Raw genomic sequence first — 21,971 nt, 5'->3', positions numbered from 1 at the left:
AAAAAAAAAAAAAAAAAAAAAAAAAAAACTCTAGAGAGAAATATGGCTTAGAAATAGAGAGTGGGGAATCATCAGCATTGAGTTGGAAAGTAAAACCACAGGAGTTGTTAAAATGGTAGAGGAATAATAGAATAAGAGGACAAGTGGGCAAAGGATGAAACCCTGAGAAGCACCAACTTTGAAAGGGCAGAGAGAAAGGATGAAGAACCCATGAGAAGGAAGAGGCAGAGGGGCAAGAAGAACACCAGGAGAAAGAAGTGACGTGGAAACCAAAGAAGTATAGAGTTTCGGTACAGCAAGTTATCAACAGAATGAATGAATGGAGGATGTTCCTATGAGAAATGAGAGAAAGTAAACTCGCTGGAGAAAGCCAAAGCATAGCTGGAAAATATTGAGGCTATGCTGTAGGATTTTCTGCCATCTCTGTAGGAACACTGAAAGGCTGTGGGGTCAACCTGGGCTACCAATAATTACAATAGATGAATAGAGGATAAAAAACCATTGAGACTGTTGGAAAAAGTAGTTCTATAAACGAGGAGAGATCTAAGAAGGAGCTTACAGACTGGGAGAAGAGGAAAAACCTTGAAAGTTTCTTTGGAAGCAAATGTAGTTGGACTAGAGGAGTAGCACAGCTAGAAGGATGGGAGAGATTGTGATCAAAGTTGAACTTAAAATTTCTGATGAGCAGTTCTAAGTGATGACAATGTCCTGAGGGTAGCCATGGGTGTGGGTGACTGAGGAAGTGATGAGATGATCTGCATTAGAGTTAGAGGTCAAGGAACTGTGGTGTTAGGGTGTGGGATGGCCTTATGGACCCTGAACCTGGGTTGTGTCACCCCAGATGGTGAGACACAGTTGATAAATCATTGGAACAGACATGAATGGAGAGGAAAGCTATGAGCAGATGGAAAGTCTTCAGTGAATATGGGACAGTGGCTACCAGGTTGGATGCTGACAAGAATGAAGGATGACTAAGTGGCAGGTGCCCCAAAGAAGAAGGAGTTTTAAAGATTAAGACATGTGCTAGAAAATTCTAGACTATAGGAAATTGTTGTTTTTTCAGGTTCTGTGTCTCTGTGTATGAGCTTAGGTTCTTTAGGTTACAACCATAGAGAGTAAACTTAATAAGTTTAAGAAAAAATGATTTATTAAAATTAAAAGATACTGGGGGGTAGCTCATTTCCTCTTTCAAGGAAAAGCCAATTAATCACGCTTCAGGAAGAGTAATAATCTGGGCAGTTCAATGAACATAGCTCTGTAGTATTGCAATTATCAGCACTCAGCTCTCAACTATAAACTGTTCCTCTAGTTTCAAATTCTTAAGAGAGAGATTCTGATTGGTCCAGCTTGACTTAAGTTTTACCCCTGGTCCAGTCAGCTATGGATAGGGAAATTGCATCATACAGTAAAAATATGACTACTGGAAGATTTCCTGGAGAAGAGATGCTGGTCGGCTATGTCCATGCAAGATCCCACCTGCTGTGAGGCCTTGTCTCCCAGCCAGCATTCCCATTTCTCTGGTCCAGAGAAGACCAGACTCAGGAAAGACCTGAGAGTCACCTTCCAATATTTGAAGACTGGTAACTTTCTCTTAGCTTCTGTTCATAGAACATTTAACAATTACCTTGGTAAGTAATTATTGTATTCTAGGCACTGAGGCTACAATTGTGAAAAAGAAAAAATTCAAAGTCCATATTCCCATGGGCTCACATTCTAGTGAGAGAGAGGGGAAAAAAAAGAATAAAATATTTTCCATTTGCAAAAAGTTCTTGGAAGGACATGAATGGGAAGTTTCAGTAAAAGTAATAGAGTGAAAGCTAGTTTAGGGTGGGAACCAAGGAGAATCTCTTTGAAGGGGTGATATTCTCAACTTCTCATATAAATCATTTCCTGTGTCAAACCAACATCCAATTTGGTGGGGAGGTAAGGGGTGAGCAGCAGCTAGACGTGGAGTAGTACCCTGGCTGGGGAAGCCTAGCAGGGACTGGAGGGAGGGCCTACTGGGAGAAGAGGGTCCCAGAGGAGAAGGGCCCAGAAGAGCTCAGAGACAGGCCTTCAGGCTGTGGTCAGAGCTGCTGCTCATGGGAGCAAATATGAAATAAATAGAATGGGAAATGGAATCAAGCCCTGAACCGGAAGTGGGCGGAGTCACTCCCCTTGGGCACCACCTAGGCTTTGATAGAAGCAAAGGGGCTTCACAAGGGATACTTGCCCACCCTTCCCAGCCACAGGCTGCAGGTCAGCCTGAGGGCAGGGATTCTTTTTTTCACTTGGACCCTTTGAAGAATATAATGATAGTTGCAGGCCTTCTTAGAAAATGCATGAATGCTCTCCTACATATGATTTTATAATTCTAGGTTAAGAATTCCGATCTTAGGAAATGAAGTTCGTTCTCTTTCTCTCTCTCTCTCTCTCTCTCTCTCTCTCTCTCTCTCTCTCTCTCACACACACACACACACACACACACACTTTTTTTTTTTTTTTAACCTTTTCATCCTCTGCACCCATTTTCCCCTCTCTGGCAACCACCAATCTGTTCTCTGTATCTAGGAGTTTGTTGTTGTTGTTGCTGTTCTTAAGACTACACATATAAGAGAGGTAATATATTTATTTTTCTCTGTCTGACTTATTTCACTTAGTATAATGCCCTCAAGGCCCATTCATGTTGTTGCAAATGGCAAGATTTCATTCTTTTTCATGCCTGAATAATATTCTATTGTGTGTGTACATATATATACCACATTTTCTTTATTCATTTATCCATTGATGGACACAGGTTGTTTCCATGACCTAGCTATTGTAAAAAGTGCTGTAGTTAACATGGGGTGCATTTATCTTTTCAAGTTAGTGTTTACATTTTCTTAGCATAAAGACCCAGAATTGTGAGTGCTGGATCATACAGTAGTGCTATTTTTAATTTTTTGCAGACATAGACACTGTTTTCCATAGTGGCTGCACCAATTTACATTCCCACCAACAGTGCCCAAGGGTTCCCTTTTCTCAACATCCTCACCAACACTTATTTCTTGTCTTTTTGATAATAGTCATTTTAGCAGGTATGAAATGATATCTCATTGTGGTTTTGATTTGCACTTCCCTGATGATTAATGATGCTGAGCACCTTTTTCATGTACCTGTTGGCCATCTGTATGTCTTTTTTGGAAAAATGCCTATTCAAATCTTCTGCCTATTTTTTAATTGGATTGTTTGGGGGCTTTTTGCTATTGAGGTGCATGAGTTATTTGTATATTTTGTATATTAGCCCCTTATCTAAGATTTGCAAATATTTTCTACTATTCAATATGTTGCCTTTTCATTTTGTTGATAGTTTCTCTTGCAGTGCATAAGCTTTTTGGTATGATGTAGCCCCAATTATTTATTTTGACTTTTGTTGTTTTTGCTTTTGGTGTCAGATTCAAAAAATCATTACCAAGACCTGTGTCAAGGAGTTTACTGCATATGTTTTCTTCTAGGACTTTTATGGCTTCAAGTCTTATGTTTGAGTCTTTAATCCATTTTGAGTAAATATTTGTGTATAGTGTAACATAGTGGCTGAGTTTCATTCTTTTACATGTGACTGTCTAGTTTTCCCAACACCATTAATTGAAGAAACCGTCCTTTCCCCATTTTATATTCTTGACCCGTTTGATGTAATTTAACTGACCATATATGCCTGGGTTTATTTCTGGGCTCTTTGTTCTGTTCCATTGATCTGTGTGTCTGTTGTTATGCCAATATCATACTGCTTTAATTACTTGAGCTTTGTAACATAGTTTGAAATCAGGGAGTGTGATGCCTCCAGCTCTGTTCTTCTTTCTCAAGATTGCTTTGGCTATTAGAGGTTTTTTTGCAGTTCTGTACAAACTTTAGGATTATTTATTCTAGTTCTGTGAAAAATGCCATTGGAATTTTGATAGAGATTGCACTGAATCTGCAAATTGCCTTGGGTATTGTGGACATTTTAACAATATTGATTCTCCCAACCATGAACACAGAATATCTTTCCACTTATTTGTGTCTTCTTCAATGTTTCATCATTAATGTCTTGTAGTTTTCAATATACAGGTATTTCATCTCTTGGTTAAATATATTCCTAGATATTTTATTCTTTTTAATGTAATTGTAAATGGGATTGCTTTCTTCTTTTCTCTTTCATATAGTTTGTTATTAGTATGTAAAAACACAACAGATTTTTGTGTCTTGATTTTGTATCCTGCAATATTACTGAATTCATTTATTAGTTGTAACAGTTTCTTGATAGAGTCTTTAGTGTTTTCCATATATGACAGTATGTCATCTGCAGACAGTGACAGTTTTATTTCTTCCTTTCCAATTTGGATGTCTTTTTTTTTTTCTTATTTAATTGCTCTGGCCAGGACTTCCAATACTATGTTGAATAAAAATAGTAAGAGTGGGCATCATTGCCTTGTTCCTGTTCTTAAAGGAAAGGCTTTTACCTTTTCACTATTGAGTATGATGTTAGCTGTGGGCTTGTCATATATGGCCTTTATTATGTTGAGGTATGTTCCCACTTTGTCGGAAGTTTTATCATAAATGTGTATTGAATTTTGTCAAATGCTTTTTCTGCATCTATTTTTTAATATTTATTATTTATTTATTTATGGCTGCTTCAGGTCTTAGTTGCATCACACAGGATTTTTTGTCACAGTGCAAGGGCTCTTCACTGTGGCACACGGGCTTCTCTCTAGTTGTGGTTCATGGGCTCCAGAGCACGTGGGCTCTGTTATTGCGGCACATGGGCTCTCTAGATGTGGCTTACAGGATCAGTAGTTGTGGTGTGTGGGCTCAGTAGTTGTGGTGCATGGGCTTAGTTGCCCCACAGCATGTGGGATCTTAGTTCCCTGACCAGGGATAGAACTCGCGTCCCCTGCATTGGAAGGCGGACTCTCAACCACCACACCACCAGGGAAGTGCCTTTTTCTGCATCTATTGAGGTGCCTATATGTTTTTTATCTTTCATTTTGTTAATGTGGTGTATCACAGTGACTGATTTGCGAATGTTGAACCATCCTTGCATCCCTGGAATAAGTCCCACTTGATTATGTGTATGATCCTTTTAATGTATTTTTGAACTTTGTTCGCTAATATTTCATTGAGGATTTGGCATCTTTATTCATCAAGGATATTGGTCTGTAATTTTCTTGAGGTGTCCTTGTGTCTAATGACAGTGAGCATATTTTCTTGTGTTTATTGGCTATTTGTAGAACTGTCTCTTCAGATCCTTTGCCATTTTTTAAAACTATTTGTCTTTTTCTTATGGAGTTGAAAGAGTTCTTTATATATTCTAAATAAAATTTCCTTAACAGATATATTATTTGAAAGAAAAAAAGTTCTCCCACTCTGTGGTTGTCTTCACTTTCTTTATGGTGTCCTTTGAAACACAAAATTTTTTTAATTTTTATTTTGGTGATTTCCAATTTGTTTTTCTTTTGTCACTCATCCTTTTGATGCCACATCTAAAAAGCCATTGCCTAATTCAATGTCATGAAGATTTACTCCTATGTTTTCTTTTAAGAGTTATAAAACTTTATCTCTTACATCAAGATCTTTGATCCATTTTGATTTAATTTTTATATAGTATTAGGTAAGGAGCCAACTTGATTCTTTTGCATGTGAATATCCAGTTGTCCCAGCATCATTTGTTAAAAGACTCTTCTATCTCCATTGAATGATCTTGACACCCTTGCCAAAAATCAATTGGCCATAATTGTGAGAGTTTATTTCTAATATATCAGTTCTAGTCCATTGATCTATATGTCTACCCTTATGCCACTACTGCACTGTGTTGATTATTGTAGCTTTGTGGCAAGTTTTAAAATTGGGAAGTGTGAGTCTTCCAACTTTGCTCTTCTTTTTCAAGATTATTTTGACTATTCTGGGTCCCTTGAGTTTCCATATGAATTTAGGATCAGCTTGGAAATTTCTGAAAAGAAACCAGTCAGAATTTTGATTGGACTCTGTAGATCAATTTAGGGAGTATTTGCATCTTAACATTAAGTCTTCCAATCCATGTACATGGGGTGTTTTTCCATTTATTTAGATCTTCTTTAATTTATTCCAACAATGTTTTATAGTTCTCAGAGACTAAGTTTTGCATTTCTCTTGTTAAATTTACTTCTAAATATTTTGTTCTTTCTGTTGCTATTGTAAGTGGAATTGCATTCTTAATTTCATTGTTGGTTTCCTCACTGCTACTGTAGAGAAATAGTTGATTGCTGTATATTTTTGTATACTGCAAACCTGCTGAACTTGTTTATTCTAACAGACTTTTACTGTGTTTCATAGCATTTTCTATATACAAGATCTTGTCATCTGCAAATAGAGATGGTTTTACTTCTTCCTTCCCAATCTAGATATCTTTTATTTTATTTTCTTAACTAATTGCCCTAGTTAGAACATCCAGGACAATGTTGAAGAGAAGTAATGGCAGTGGATGTACTTGCCTTGTACCTATCTTAGGAGGAAAAGCATTCAGTTTTCACCATTAAGTATGTTGTTAGCTGTGGGCTTTTCATTGATACCTCTTAACAGGTTGAGGAATTTCCCCTCTATTTCTGTTATGTTGAGTGTCTCTCAAGAGTGTTACATTATTTTATTAAATTTGTTTCTGGAGGGGGGAAATGTTACTTTATAATTTTCCTTTTATAAAAATATATTAGAATGATAGAATTGTTACCTAAAGAGACATTTTTTTTAATTTACATTGCCTGAGCTATATTGTTTTTTTTCCAGATTTACTGAGATATAACTAACAAGTAACATTGTTTAAGAGGTGTAAAACATGATGATTTGATACATACATATATTGCAAAATGATTACCACAATATGGTTAATTAACACATCCATCACCTCATATAATTACCGTGTGTGTGTGTGTGTGTGTGTGTGTGTGTGTGTGTGGTGAGAACATTTCAGAATTAATCTCTTAACTTTTAAATATATAATATTGTTAACTGGAGTCACCATGCTATACATTCGAATGCTACTACTTATTCATCTTATAAGTGGAAGTTTGTACCCTTTGAAACATCTCCCCATTTCTCCCCCCTCCCAATACCCTGGCAACCAGCATTCTACTCTCTGTTTCTATGAGTTCAGCTCTGTTAGATTCCACATGTAAGTGATACCATACAGTGTTTATCTTTCTCTAATTTATTTCACTTAACATAATGTCCTCGAGGTCCATCTTTGCTATCACAAATGGCAAGATATTCCATTGTATATATTTACCAAATGTCTTTACCCATTAATCTGTGGATGCATATTTAGATTGTTTTCATGTCTTGGCTATTGTGAATAAGGCTGCAATGAATATGGGGGTGCAGATATCTCTTCAAGGTAGTGACTTCATTTCATTCAAATAAATACCCAGAAGTGGGATTACTGGATCATCTGGTAGCTATATTTTTAATTTGTTAAGGAACCTCCATTCTGTTTTCCATAGTGGCTACACCAATTTACATTCCTGCCAACAATGCAAAAGGGTTCCCTTTTATTCACCAACACTACTTATCTCTTGTCTTTTTGTTAACAGCAATTCTAACAGGTGTGAGGTGATAGCTCATTGTAGTTTTGATTTGCATTTCCCTGATAATTAGTGATGTTGAGCACCTTTTTATGTACCTGTTGGCCATTTGTTTATCTCCTTTGGAAAAATGCCTATTTAGATCCTTTGCCCATTTTTTAACCAGATTGTTTGGTTTTGCTATTAAGTTGCATGAGTTTCTTACATATTTTGGATTTTAACACCTTATCAGATGTATGGTTTTAAGATACCTTCTCCCATTCCATAGGTTGCCTTCTTATTTTGTTGGTTACTTCTTTTGCTGTGCAGGAGCTTTTTAGTTTTGTATAGTCCCTTGTTTATTTTTGTTTTCATTGCTTGTGCTTTTGGCGTCATATCCAAAAACTCGTTGCTAAAACTATGTCAAGGAAATTTTCCCCTCTGTTTTCTTCTAGAAGTTTTATGGATTTGGGTCTTATATTTAAATATTTAATTCATCTTGAGTTGATTTTTATGAGTGGTGTAAGATAGCGGTCCAATTTCATTCTTTGCCATGTGAATGTCCAGTTTGTCCAACACCAGTTATTGAAGAGACTATTCTTTCCCCATTGATTATTCTTGGCTTTCTTGTCAAATATTAGTAGTAGACCATATATGTGTGGGTTTATTTCTGGGCTCTCAGTTGTGTTCCATTCCTCTACGTGTCTGTTTTCTTGTCGGTACCATACTGTTTTGATTACTACACCTTTGGAATATAATTTGAATTCAGGAAGTGTCCTGCCTCCAGCTTTGATCTTCTTTCTCAGGATTGCTTTGGCAATTTCAGGTCATTTGTGGTTCCATATAAATTTAGGAATTTTTTTCTATTTCTGTGAAAAACATCAATGGAATTTTGATAGGGATTGCATTGAATCTATAGATGGCTTTGGGTAGTATGGACATTTTAACAATATTAATTCTTGCAATCCACAAACACAGGATATCTTTCCATTTGTTTATGTCTTCTTCAATTTCTTTTATCAATGTCTTGTCAGTGTACAAATCTTTCACTTCCTTGGTTAAATTTATTCCTAAGTATTTTATTGTTTTTGATGCTATTGGAAGTGGATAGTTTTCTTTTTTTAATTTATTTTTTATTTTATTTTTATAATTAATTTTTATTGGAGTATAGTTGCTTTACAATGTTGTGTTAGTTTCTACTGTACAGCAAAGTGAATCAGTTATACATATACATATATCCCCTCTTTTTTGGATTTCCTTCCCATTTAGGTCACCACAGAGCAGAGAATAGAGTTCCCTGAGCTATACAGTAGGTTCTCATTAGTTATATAATTTATATATAGTATCAATAGTGTATATATGTCAATCCCAATCTCCCAATTCATCCCACCTGCTCCCTTTCCCCCCTTGGTGTCCATACATTTGTTCGCTACATCAGTGTCTCTATTTCTGTTTTGCAAATAAAATCACCTATACCATTTATCTAGATTCCACATATACGCATTAATATACGGTATTTGTTTTTTCCTTTCTGATTTAAGATAGTTTTCTTTATTTCTCTTTCAGATATTTCACTGTAGTGTGTATAAACACAACTGATTTTGTATGTTGATTTTGTATCCTGCAACTTTACTTAATTCATTTATTAGGTCTAATGGTTTTTTGGTGAAGTCTTTAGGATTTTCTATACACAGATGACCCTTGAACAATGCAGAGGTTGGGGCACTGGCCCTCTGCACAATAGAAAATCTACATATAACTTTACAGTCAGCCCTCTGTATCTGTGGTTGCTCATCTGAGGATTCAACCAACCATGGATTGTGTAGTACTATAGTACATTTCTATTGGAAAAAATCCACCGTATAAGTGAACCTGTGCAGTTCAAACTCATGTTGTTCAAAGGTCAACTGTATAAGATCTTATCATCTGCAAATAGTGACATTTTTACTTCTTCCTTTCTGATTTGAATTCCTTATTTCTTTATCCTGCCTAATAGGTCTGGCTAGAATTTCTGATACATTGTTGAATTGGAACCTCATCCAGTATTTTTGTAATGTTTTTCCTTTCAATTTTCAGGTGGTTTTTGCTCTTACAGACTTTGTAATAGAAACTCTTGGGAAATCCTTTGTAGAGACACCACCCATGGACCTGCCCTCTCTGTATCAAGACATGTCATACAAAACTCCCCTGGTATTTATCTTAAGCACAGGCTCAGATCCCATGGGTGCATTTCAGAGGTTTGCCCGGGACAGCGGGTATTCAGAACGGTAAGGTCATATTGTGCAGTTTTAATAATTCATATGAACATCTCCTTGTTAAAATTTGCCTTTTTTCTTCCCTTTGTGGAGTGTAAATTCCTAATTCAGGTATTCCTTACTAAATAAATTAAGACCTTTAATATTTAGCTATGCATGTTGTTAAATGGTGTTAAATATCATAAGATCAGATGTAAACTTCATTTGAGCAAAGGAGAGATTGTTTAAAATGTTGAAGTATAATAATCTAATGCAATAGTGATTAGTTATTTAAGACAATTTTAATGTAACTGTAAAAGGATTGTAGTTTATTCCTTATGCTCAAATGTGCAAAAAATTCCATAGCTCTTTATGTTGTATTATTAATCTCATCTTTCTCCTGAGCTTCTACTCTGCTGGTTAAGAGAGGGAGGGGAAAGTTTAAACTTGTGAATTTACAATATTATATTTTCTTCTGGTTTAAATGTCTCCAGGGTAAGTTGATTTGGCTTCTTTCTCATGAAAGTTCAGTCTTCCTGACTCCTTCTTCCCCCACTCCTCCCCAAGATGGTGTCCTGATGGGTAGGAAAGTGCACAAGACCACAGAGTGTCAGAGGAGAGTAGGGGGTCTCATATCTAGGAAGTCATCTCCAGCTCTGACAGGCCCTTGCATGGAGTGGCTGGTCTGGCCTGGTCCCTGGACTGGCAATTACAAGATGATGGATCCCATCTGTTCTTTGAAGTTCATAATCTATATTAGTCAGGCTTCTCCAGAGAAACAGAACCAATGGGATGTATAAAAATATAATATGTATATAATACCCTATCTATATTTTATCCTATATATGTGTATATATATTATGTATGTAAAATAAGAAACTGGTTTACATGATTATGGAGACTGATAAGACCCAAAATCTGCAGTCAGCAAGATAGAAACCCAGGAGAAATGATGTGTAGTTCTAGTCCAAGTCCAGAGGCTTGAAAGCCAGGAGTAATAAGTCCCAGTCTAAAAGCTAGTAAGCTCAAGACCCAAGAAAAGCCAGTGTTTTTATCTGAATCCAAAGGCCAGAAAAAAAGCAATGACCCAGCTCAAACAGTCAGGCAAAAGGATTTCCCTCTTACTCAGCTTTTTTGTCCTATTCAGGTCTTCCATTGATTGGATGGGGCCTATCCACATTAAGGAGGGCAATCTGCTTTACTCAGTTTACTGATTCAAATATTAATCTCACCCAGAAGCACCCCCACAGACTCATTCAGAATAATGTTTGACCTAATGTCTGGGCACCATGTGACCCAGTTAAGTTGACACATAAAATTGACCATCAAATGGTCTTACACATTTGCCTTTGATTCTGAAGTCCTACCAAAGAATTAGTATACAGAACTTTTAAGAGCTGTTGTGAATTAATAAGAAAAAGAAAACAGTTCGATAGGAATAAAGACAAAAAACGTGAAAGGGAAATTCTCAGAAAGGAAATCTAAATCCTGATAAGCATATGAAAAGATGTCCAACCTCACAAGTAATTAGGAAACAACAAATTCAAACCATTAGAAGATGTCATTTCATACTCATCAAATTAGCAAAATGTTGGCAAAGATAGGGAGCTGTAGAAACATTCATATTGCAAGAGGGAGTAAAAAATTGGTTAAAATCACTTTGAAGAATTATTAGCAGTATATTAAAGTTGAAGGTAGCATTCCCCATATCCCAACAATTCACTACTGAATTTGCGTGTTCCAACAAAATCAGTCACAGGCATGCAAGAAGCCATGTTCAAGAACATTTGGAGAAACGTTTATAATACCAAAAAAAAAGCACTGGAAACAACCAAATTGCCCACCTAGAAAAATGATTATATAAATTGTGGTTTATCCATAAAATTAAATACAATACACTATAGCCATGAAAATGAATAACTATGACTACATATATCAATATGGATGGGTCACACAAACTAATATTGAGCAAAAGATTTAAGTTGCACAGAAACTATAGAATATTGGAGAAGTTTGATATAATGTATAAAATTTTTAAACATATATATTATACATTGTTTAGGAAGTCATATTTTTTCAATAACAGTATAAAGAAAAATAGGGAAGTTATACTAAAACCAGGATAGTAGTGACCTTGGGAGGTGAAGTTTGGGTAATGAAAGAAGTGAACAGGGAGGGACACGCTGCAGACTTATATCATGTAGATAATGTTTTACTTCTTAAGCTGGGTTGCGGGTACTTGGATACTTATTGTAAATATTAACTTTATAACTTTTGTATGTCTTAAATATTTCATAGGAATTATTAAAGGTAAAACAATTCAAGACAGCAATCAGAGAATCGAGAGGGGTGTTAGTAGTAGTTAATGCGTGCTAAGTTCCTGATGTATTCAGGAGGAAAAAAGAAGTACAGAATAGCTCTATATTGCTGTAGGAAAATTTGTAGCTGAATGAGTATGTTGAAATTTTAAGGGAAAATACTGAAATAATATATAATGTATAGCTTCCAAGCCAGCAGAGGGACAAAAGAATATACAATGCAAATTTTAATCCAACATTAGATAGGAGAGAAGAAGAAAAAAATTCAAAGATAAAACATAGTAAACCAAAAAGTCAAACGAAAGAGTAGAAATTAATCCAAATATTTAGTTGGCCAAAAAGTTCGTTCGGGTTTTCCATGTTATGAAAACCCGAACCAACTTTTTGGCCAACCGATACCTAAATAAGAGTAAATATCTCACCTGTGAAAAGATAAAGAAAATCAAACTGGATTTTCAAAACAACATTCAATTCTATACTACTTAGAAAATGTAAATGCAACACAAAAACAGCACAGGAAGATAGAAAATAAAGAGATGCAAAAGATATACTATGCAAATACTAACCAAAAGAAAGCTGTTAACAGTTCCAATGCATATCACGAAATCAAGTTTGAGGAAAGATATATACATATTAGAGATAAAGAGGGGAATATATGATATACAAGAAAAAAAAACACAAAGAAGAAACACCAATTGTAAACAACTAACAAAGCTTGAAATATGTAAAGCAACAACTGGAGAAACTGATACAAGGAGAAACTGGTAAATCAACATTAATGTGGAAATTTTTAACACATCTATAATGATAACTACTGTGAAGCACATAAGATTTGCAAAATTGGTAAGGATATAAAATATTTCGACAATGAATTAATGAAATTAACAACCTTGCTCTTTACACTCAACAAATAGAACAAATGCAAGATCTTAAGTACATAAGGAACATTTATAAGAATTAACCATGTTCTGAAAAAGACACGTATTTCAAAAAGATGACAAACATTCTCTGCCCACAGTAAATCTTAGAAATCAATCTTAATTTTTTTAATATTTGGAAAAGAAAAAAATGTCCTCTGAACAATCTGTCTGTTCAAGGGAAATCATAACAGCAATTGTCCAATAAGTGGAAGTAAATGACAAAAACAGTGTAACATATCAAAAACCATTAAGGTTTAGAAATGAGGCACCTAACAGTAAATTTATGCATGTTTAATAACTTCTGGTTTCAGAAATGTCAAGCTAATATTCCCACTAAGAATAATTAGGCAATCTGAAACTTAATTATTAAACTCTAACAGAAGGAAAAAATAATAAGCTAAGAGCAGAAATTAGTGACATAGAAAATACACATTCGATGGACAAGATCTAAAAGAACAGAAGGTTTTTTTTGAAAAGTTTAATAAAATATAAATCTCTGCTGAAACTACTGAGAGAGACAGACAGAGAGAGAGAGAAAAAGATACAAAAAAATTGTATCATGAATGAATAAGAGAATATCACTACAGACCAGCAGACATTAAAATGGTCATAAGAGCATGTTACTTTTTTTTAATTTTGCCAATGAATTTGAAAAGTTTAATGAAATGGAAAAATTCTTCCAAAAACACAACTTTGAAAGAAACTGAGAATAATCAGAATATCTAAATAGTCCAATAATAGTTAATTGAATTCATTACAAAAAACCTTCCCACAATGCTGGGTTTATTTCAGTAATGTAAGGATGGTTAAAATATTGAAAACTAATTCATCACATTAAAAGAATAAAGGAGAGAAATCCTTTTAAAAAAGAAGAAAACTATTATTTAAATAGACACAGAAAGAGCATTTGTTAAAATTCAACATGCATTCATGGGGGGAAAAGTCCCAGTAAACTAAGAATCTGGAAATCATTTCTTAAAAAGAGAAAACCAGAAATAAGACATTCTTCTACTCTGATAAATGGTATCTTAAAATTATTTAATGGATTTAGCAAGGTTACTGGACATGAAATAGGTTGTATTAATGCATACTAGCAACAGGAACTCCCATTCATTGCTGGTGAGAATTCAAGATGGTACAGCCACTTTGGAAGACAGTTTGGTGTTTTCTTACAAAACTAAACATACTCTTATCATATGAGCCAGCAATCTGGTACTTACCCAAAAGAGTTGAAAACTTATGTTCACACAAGAACCTACTTTACACAAGGATGTTTATAGCAGCTTTATTCATAATTGCCAAAACTGGGAAGCAACATAGATGTCCTTTAGTACATGAATGGATAAATAAACCATGATATATCTATACAATGGAATACTATTCAGTACTCAAAAGAAATGAGCTATCAAGCCATGAAAAGACATGGCTGAATGTTAAATGCATATTACTAAGTGAAAGAAGCCAATCTGAAAAGGCTATATACTGTATGATTCCAAGTATATGACATTCTGGAAAAGGCAAAACTATGGAGACAATAAAAATAAATAAATAATAACAAAGGGTTTATATCCAATGTAAAGAACTCTCAGAAATCAATAAGAAAAATACAAGTGAACCAGTAGAAAAAAAGAGGGGAGGGATATAAAAGGTAATAGCCAAAGTCGAATAAATAAACCTATGTAAAGGGGAAACAATTTAAAACCTCAGTGAGATACCATTATATATCCACCAGGTGTCAGCAAGGATGTGGAAAAAACAAGTACTCTCATCTATTGCTGGTAGGTGTGTGGAATGGTGGCATCACTTTGAAAAACAGTTTGATATTATAAAAAAAGTTAAACATACACATACTCTGTCAAACAGCAGTTCCATTCCTAGGGATATACACAACAGAACAGTATACACATGTATGGACTTGCCTGGTGGCGCAGTGGTTAAGAATCCACCTGCCAATGCAGGGGACACAGGATTGATCCCTGGTCCAGGAAGATCCCACATGCCACAGAGCAACTAAGCCCATGTGCCACGACTTCTGAGCCTGTGCTCTAGAATCTGCAAGGCACAACTACTGGGCCCATGCACCACAACTACTGAAGCCCATGCACCTAGAGCCCGTGCTCCACAACAAAAGAAGCCACCGCAATTAGAAGCCCGCACACCACAATGAAGAGTAACCCCCACTTGCTGCAACTAGGGAAAGCCACACACAGCAACTTAGACCCAACGCAGCCAAAAATAAACAAATTAAAATAATTTTTTTATAAAAACAGAGTACATGTATATCAAGAGACATCTATGGAATTTTTATGGCAACATGGTTTGCAACAACTAAGAACCAGAAATAACCCAAATGTCCATCAAGAGCAGAATGGATGAATGAATTGGGATATAAGCACACAGTGGAATATTATTCAGCAATGAAAATGAACTACAATGACACACAATAATATGAATTAATCTAAAGAAATATTGTTGATCGAAATAGACCAAATATAAAAATATATATGCTATTTGATTCCATTTATATAAATTCAAAAACAAGCAAAATTAATCTATGGTGTTAGAATTCAAAATAGTTGTTGCCTTTGAGAATAAGGAAGGATACTGATTGGGAGGGTGCTAGTAATGTTCTTTTTTTTTTTTTTTTTGCCCTATATGGTGCTACATGCGTACATTCCCTTTAGGAGAACTCATTAAGCCGTACACTAATGATTTGTGTACTTTTGTAAATATGTTACACTTCAATTTTTCAAAAGTTTTTTTAAAAACTGACCTATAGCGTTGGAATCAGGACCATGGATACCTTCAGGATGGAGGAAGGGAAAATGATTGGAGTAGAAAGGGGCATAGGAGAAATGTCCCTGGAGTGTTGGCAAAGTTCTCTTTTCAACCACAGATGTTTATCTGAGATAATTCAAAGAACCATAAATTTGTTTTTTGCACTTCTGTGTGTTATAGTAAAAACTATTTTTAAAAACAAGAAAATAAGAAAAAACATTTGCACATCTATCAGAATGAGGATTTGAAATGCGTGCATATGCTAGGCAAGAGCCTACCATATTTACATTTCTTGATACTTGCATTGCTTAAAAATAATATAAAATAGCATTTCATTGTTGTTGTTGTTCAATTCAGGGTGCAGTCAATTTCCCTGGGGCAAGGACAAGGACCAATTGCTGAAAGAATGATCAAAGATGCAATGAAATCAGGAAACTGGGTATTTTTGCAAAACTGCCATCTTGCTGTTTCTTGGATGTTGGCAATGGAGGAGCTAATTAAAACCTTCACAGATTCAAGTATGTGGAGCACATAGCATTTGTATAATACCTTTTTTGCGTGGCCTTTCTTATTGAATCCAATCCTTGTAATAATTATTTATTGTTGGCATTGTTTTACCCATATTAAAAAGGAGAAATTTGAGATCTAGAGGGGTGTAGTTAAGTTACACAACCCAGATTCAAATAAAGATATTCAGACTCCAAGCTGAAGGTATGATCCCCTGGATCATTTCTGTTTCATGTTGCCTTCTATGGGAGGCCATTCGAATTCAAACTAAATTATATCTAGGCATGATGAAAAGAAATAGAAACTGGACTTAGGACAAAACAAGGAAATTAAATCTTTCGCTACAGAATGAGAGAAGTTCAGGAACAAGGTTCAAATTAGAACCAATTCTTAGAGTAGTGTTTTACCACTTTTTATCCGCTGTAACCCACATGACAATCAACCTTCACATGTGTCTCATAGTCACACACACACACACACACACACACACACATACACACTCATGGGGGTGCCCAGCATAAGTCATGGTTGCCACCACTAACTATAATCTCACCACCTTCTTTCCCACTCAAGAAAGTATAATGGACTGCAAAGAGAAGAAGTGGACTTAGAATCTACTCATTTTTATATAATAGTGTAAAAACAGTTGAAACCTTAGGAACTGTATTATGGGTAATAAGCTGTGTGCACCCCACTTTACCACTCTCCCTGGAAGCCATGAAGGAGAATACCCAGCCTGGGATATCCAGAGCCCTTTCTCTGGGGTCCTCCTTTTTGCCCTGACCACAGAGGGCTTTCTAGGAAGGTGAGAGATATGCACATGATCTTGCATGTGACTTTCCTCATTGCTACCTATTAAGTTTGAAGAGATGCTCCTCTACAGTGCGGCCAGCCTGCACTGGTTACCAAGCCACAACCAGGGCTTAGCAGCCTTCCCCTAGAAGGCCCCTCATTCCCTGGGTATCCCCTGCCCTGCCTTCTGCAGGCTGCTTCCATCAAGGATAGATAGTCATTAGCATCCGCCATCCAGAATCTCCACTCTTTCCACTCTTTGCGATGCAAATAAGAGATGGCTTGCTTCCTGCTGGGCCTGTGGCTTATTTCTGTTTACATAATTAAAGAAAAATGACAAGAAGTTCTTTACCACTGTTCCTAATCCTGATTAGGATTATAATTAGGGGGAAAAAAATGCTGGGAAGTCATCTAAAAAGCAGTTTGCTGCAGTGGTACTGTGTGAGCCTTCCAAGTATGGACCTGTAGTTCAGCTTCACAATGACCTGGAGAAGAGTGCCAGACCTTCAAGGAGGCTGGATGGGCTATGGAAGCCAGCGAAGGTGTTGATGGATTTTAAGTGTTTAAGTGGCTAGAAAAATCCTCTCCTGGCCCTCGTTACAATTGTTTATTAACTTAACCATTTGAGTTCTCATGTTTAACTTGAACCAGAAAAAAAAAAAAAATACATTCAGGTAATAAACTGAAAAGAGAAAGTGAATGAAAGAAAAAAGAGAGAGAGGAAGAAAAAAACCCTCTGGGCTTGAAATTCTAAGACCTGATTAGAGTTTCACCCCCACCACTTCCTGACTGTACATATCACGCCTCTTCTCTGGACCTCAGTTTCCCCCGCAATAAAATGACTGCATAACGTCATTGCTAGAAGTCCCACAACTAAGATGATTTCTAATTCCATTCCAGCCCTAAACTTCTATGACGTCTATGAAAGTTAAGATTCTTGATGCTTTTGCAATTATAAGAGAAAAGGTACTTTAAAAAAATGCTTCTCTAAACCTGGCCTTTTTCACTCTTTGGTTCTTTTGGTTAATGAAATCATTAGCCCTAAGACTTTGATGATTTTGACTTATGCCTAATAGTTTTTACCATACAAGCAACTTTAGTGCTGTTCTAGAATTGTACTAGAATTAACTTTAAATTTTAGCTATTTAATATAGCTCATGAATTTAGATTACCAAACCAAGAAGCATAAATTCAGCTTTAATCTGCAGTCATTCATTTAATAAATATTCGAGAACCTACCGCATACCATGCATTGTTCTAGATGCTTAGGGTATGTTGGTGAACAAAATAACCATAGTCATCTGCCCTCATTGAGCTTACATGCTAGTGAGGGGAGAGAGACAATAAACAAACTACATAACAAATAAGTAATTTATAAGGTATGATAGAATGTGTTCGGTGCTTTGGAAAAAATTAAAAGGAAAGTAAGGAGAAACAGAAAGGTTGGGATGGAATGGGGGTGAGGAAGAAGGGTGGATAGCAGTTTTAAATGGGGTGGTCTAGATAGACCTCTTTGAGAAGGTGGCATTTGACCAACACTTGAAGAAAGTAAGGGAGTCTAAAGGAAGAGCATTCAGGTAGAAGGAACAGCTAGTGCCCGGGTCCTGCCTCAGAGGGAGCAAGCCGAGAGTGTTGGAGAAACACCGTCACTTGTACTTAGAGACCAATGCCAAGAAAGGCCTCCTTCGATGATGCCTGTGTCTTCCTGTGATGCGATCAATGATTTTCCCAGCTCTGCTTTGGCCTTTTGAACCTGGAATGGAGCTTGTTCTTTCTTAGGTTCTCTGTCCACAGCTCAGAAAGGAAGCGTATATTGACTTAACTTCTTGATGCTGTATGTGAGGTCTCTCTGTTTCCCTGCTTCCCTGAGCTCCCTTTGCAACATCTCTGCAGAAGTGACAAATTTCTTTTTTCTCCAGAGGGCTTTCTGGCCATGTTCACGCAATTTTCCTTAAATTGAATGGCTAAAAAAATTAAAAATAAATAAAAACAAACAAAACCTAAAACCCCTTCTTGAGCGTAAATGTAGTAACTGTCCTCTCTTTCAATTGAAAATTTTCCCAATTTCAGAGGAAAGGCTCTTAGCATCTCTATCATGTATTGAAAATTAACGTGAAATTAAACTGAATAATTGAGAAAATAATTGAGTAATTTCTTTACTCAAATGTGCCAGCCTCTAGACTGCCAAACTGACTTGTGTGAAGAGCTTCTGTAAAGAGTCCCCTCACCTCCATTCTAGAAGATGTTACAACATAAAATACTTAAAATAGAAAACCTAGTCTTTAAACAGAACTTACAGCATATTTTTTTTGCTATGCTATAATAATTATTTCTTACAGAAAAGTGTTACTAAGAGGTATGCATTTTCCTTTTTTGTCGTTTTGTCTTTGTTTTAAACAGATATTGTTATCAAGGACACATTTCGACTTTTTTTAAGTTCCATGCCTAGTAATACATTTCCTGTTACAGTTCTTCAAAATTCTGTCAAGGTAACGTATGGTTGGCCTGTAACATGATTGGCCTCAGGGTGTTCGCCGAGTGGGTCCAGGAAGCCCAGGCTTGTGCCAGGTTGTGTCAGAGTCTGGGTGGCCCAGGTGGGGAAGCGGGAGTCAGTGTCCCTTCACCGGAGAGTGAGTGGGGAAAGAATTTCCCAGGCCATTGCCCATCCTTACGTGCCCTAGTGCTGCTGGTCGTTCAACACCTCCACTCTTCCCCTCTATAAGAAAACGTCAAGGATGCAGAGGAATGAGTACAGAACCCCTCCCAGAGTTAAGAGAATATTTCAGCACTTGGGAAACAGGAAGGCCCACAGGGGGTATGGTTGCTGGATTGCAAGGCTGGAAGTTTCCAATATGTGGGAAGCCTCTGCATATGAATGATCACTCAGGAACCAGGGATGCCTCTTCCCTGTCTGCCCTGTACCATTAAGGCAAAGTGTGGGGTGATGCCGTATGTCGAGATGACCAGAAAATCCAGTGCAGAAAGCCTGAGCATCCTTTCTGGTCCATGTTTAGAGAAATGGACCCCAAATGGAAGTGTCTGAGGTTCTTGTTGAGGTGGTTCACACACTATAGGTCTGAGGACCTCCTATTCTCCAGAGACTGAGGCCAAGCAAGATACACAGCAGGCGCAAACAGGGCAGGAATGCCTCCCAGGCGTTGGTTATTTACGTCCCCTCACTGGCTTCAGCCTATTTGTGTTATTCGGAAATAACGCGTATCTGTACAACCACCCTCTCTGCCGCGGGTGTCTCTACAGGTAACCAATGAGCCTCCAAAAGGTTTACGTGCAAATATCAGACGAGCATTTACCGAAATGACACCTTCATTTTTTGAAGAAAACATACTTGGAAGAAAATGGAGACAAATAATATTCGGCATGTGTTTCTTCCATGCAATTGTTCAGGTACACTCAATTTGTATTTTAATAGAGACAAGAAGTGTATTAGGTTAAAAATAAATCGATAAAAAGAATTAAATAAAAGCTTACAAATGGCATTGTGAAATGCTGAGGGCCCTGTTCTGTCTGAAACCAAGTTGTTTCAACTCAGTCCCTGATCTCTGTACATCCCTTGCCTCTGTATCTCACAGCTTTGCCTCCCAGCTCTGCTCTGACCTAAGGAGCACCATCTCCTGGTTGAATGCAGTAGGTCAAATTCAAGAGCACGAAATTGATCTCCACAGCTGTGCTTCACTCACAAAATCTGCTTCCCTTCCAGAGTCTGCTCCTGAAATCGGTGGCCCCATTCTCTCAATCACCTACACTGTTTCAGGATTATTTTTATTCTTCCTCCTTTACACATATATATCTTGTCAGTCGGCAAGTCTTCATTTTTCTTACAATAATTTCACTCTCACCTGCTCCTGTTGGAGTGGGCTTAGACCCTTGACAGCTTCCTCCCTGTGATTAGAGCTCCAAGTCCCCTGAAAAGTGGCCTTCAACTGGGCACTCCTTTCCCCCTCTGTTCAGACCTCACTGCCCTGATCTGGTGCCCATCCTGTGGCCTCGTACTGGGCACTCCTTTCCCCCTCTGTTCAGACCTCACTGCCCTGATCTGGTGTCCATCCTGTGGCCCTTGTACCAGAATTCTGACTCCAGCTCCATATCTCTGTATGGGGTCTTGATTAGACAGGCTGCCTGGTTTTCAAATGTGTGTGGTCTGCAGATGAAGAATCAGTAGAGAAGAAACAAAGATTAAAGATGCAAAATGTGGGATAAATAAGTAAACAAGGTCCTAGAGGAGATCAGAGAGGCTGGGATTGGGGCTCCCAGTGGGAGGCCTTTGTTCTATTAACAAAAGCAGCTGAGATGAGGGATGGTTTAAGATTTAGGGAAATTTTGAGATGGAGAGGAGGAAACATGGTACAGTTGCCAAGATATAGACCAACCTAAGTGTCCCTCAACAGATGAATGGATAAAAAACATGTGGTATATATATACAATGGAATACTAATCAGCCATAAAAATGAATGAAATTTTGCCATTTGCAGCAACATGGATGGACTTGGAGGGTATTACGCTAAGTGAAATGTCAGGCAGAGAAAGGAAGGACAAACACTATACGATATCACTTTACATGTGGAATCTAAAAAAATACAACAGGGACTTCCCTGGTGGTCCAGTGGTAAAGAATCTGCCTTGCAATGCAGGGGACGCCAGCTCGATCCCTGGTCGGGGAACTAAGATCCCACATGCCACGGGGGCAACTAAGCCTGCACACCACAACTACTGAGCTCACACACCTCAGCTAGAGAGCTTGCGTGCCACAAACTACAGAGCCCACGCTCTCTGGACCCCACTCACCACAACTACAGAGCCCACGGGCCCTGGAGCCTGAGCGCCACAACTAGAGAGAGAAAACCCTCATGCCACAACTAGAGAGAAGCCCGTGTGCTG

The 21,971-nt window shown here is 37.1% G+C and overlaps 1 protein-coding gene across 1 annotated transcript in view; it reads left to right on the top strand.

Moving 5' to 3' along the window:
• DNAH6 (dynein axonemal heavy chain 6) overlaps positions 1 to 21,971 on the top strand; it is a 292,860-nt gene that overhangs the window by 237,238 nt on the left and 33,651 nt on the right. The window contains exons 64-67 of the mRNA XM_027129214.1: positions 9,603 to 9,793; positions 16,134 to 16,294; positions 19,476 to 19,564; positions 20,334 to 20,480. Of these exons, the coding sequence (XP_026985015.1) occupies positions 9,603 to 9,793; positions 16,134 to 16,294; positions 19,476 to 19,564; positions 20,334 to 20,480 (588 nt within the window). The remainder of the gene's footprint in view (positions 1 to 9,602; positions 9,794 to 16,133; positions 16,295 to 19,475; positions 19,565 to 20,333; positions 20,481 to 21,971) is intronic.

The sequence above is a fragment of the Aethalodelphis obliquidens genome, unplaced genomic scaffold (genome assembly GCF_003676395.1).
Source record: "Aethalodelphis obliquidens isolate GAN/ISIS:26980383/991018 unplaced genomic scaffold, ASM367639v1 scaffold35, whole genome shotgun sequence".
Lineage (NCBI taxonomy): Eukaryota > Metazoa > Chordata > Mammalia > Artiodactyla > Delphinidae > Aethalodelphis > Aethalodelphis obliquidens.
The sequence above is the reverse complement of the archived record's forward strand: the minus strand, read 5'-3'. Positions and strand labels throughout refer to the sequence as shown.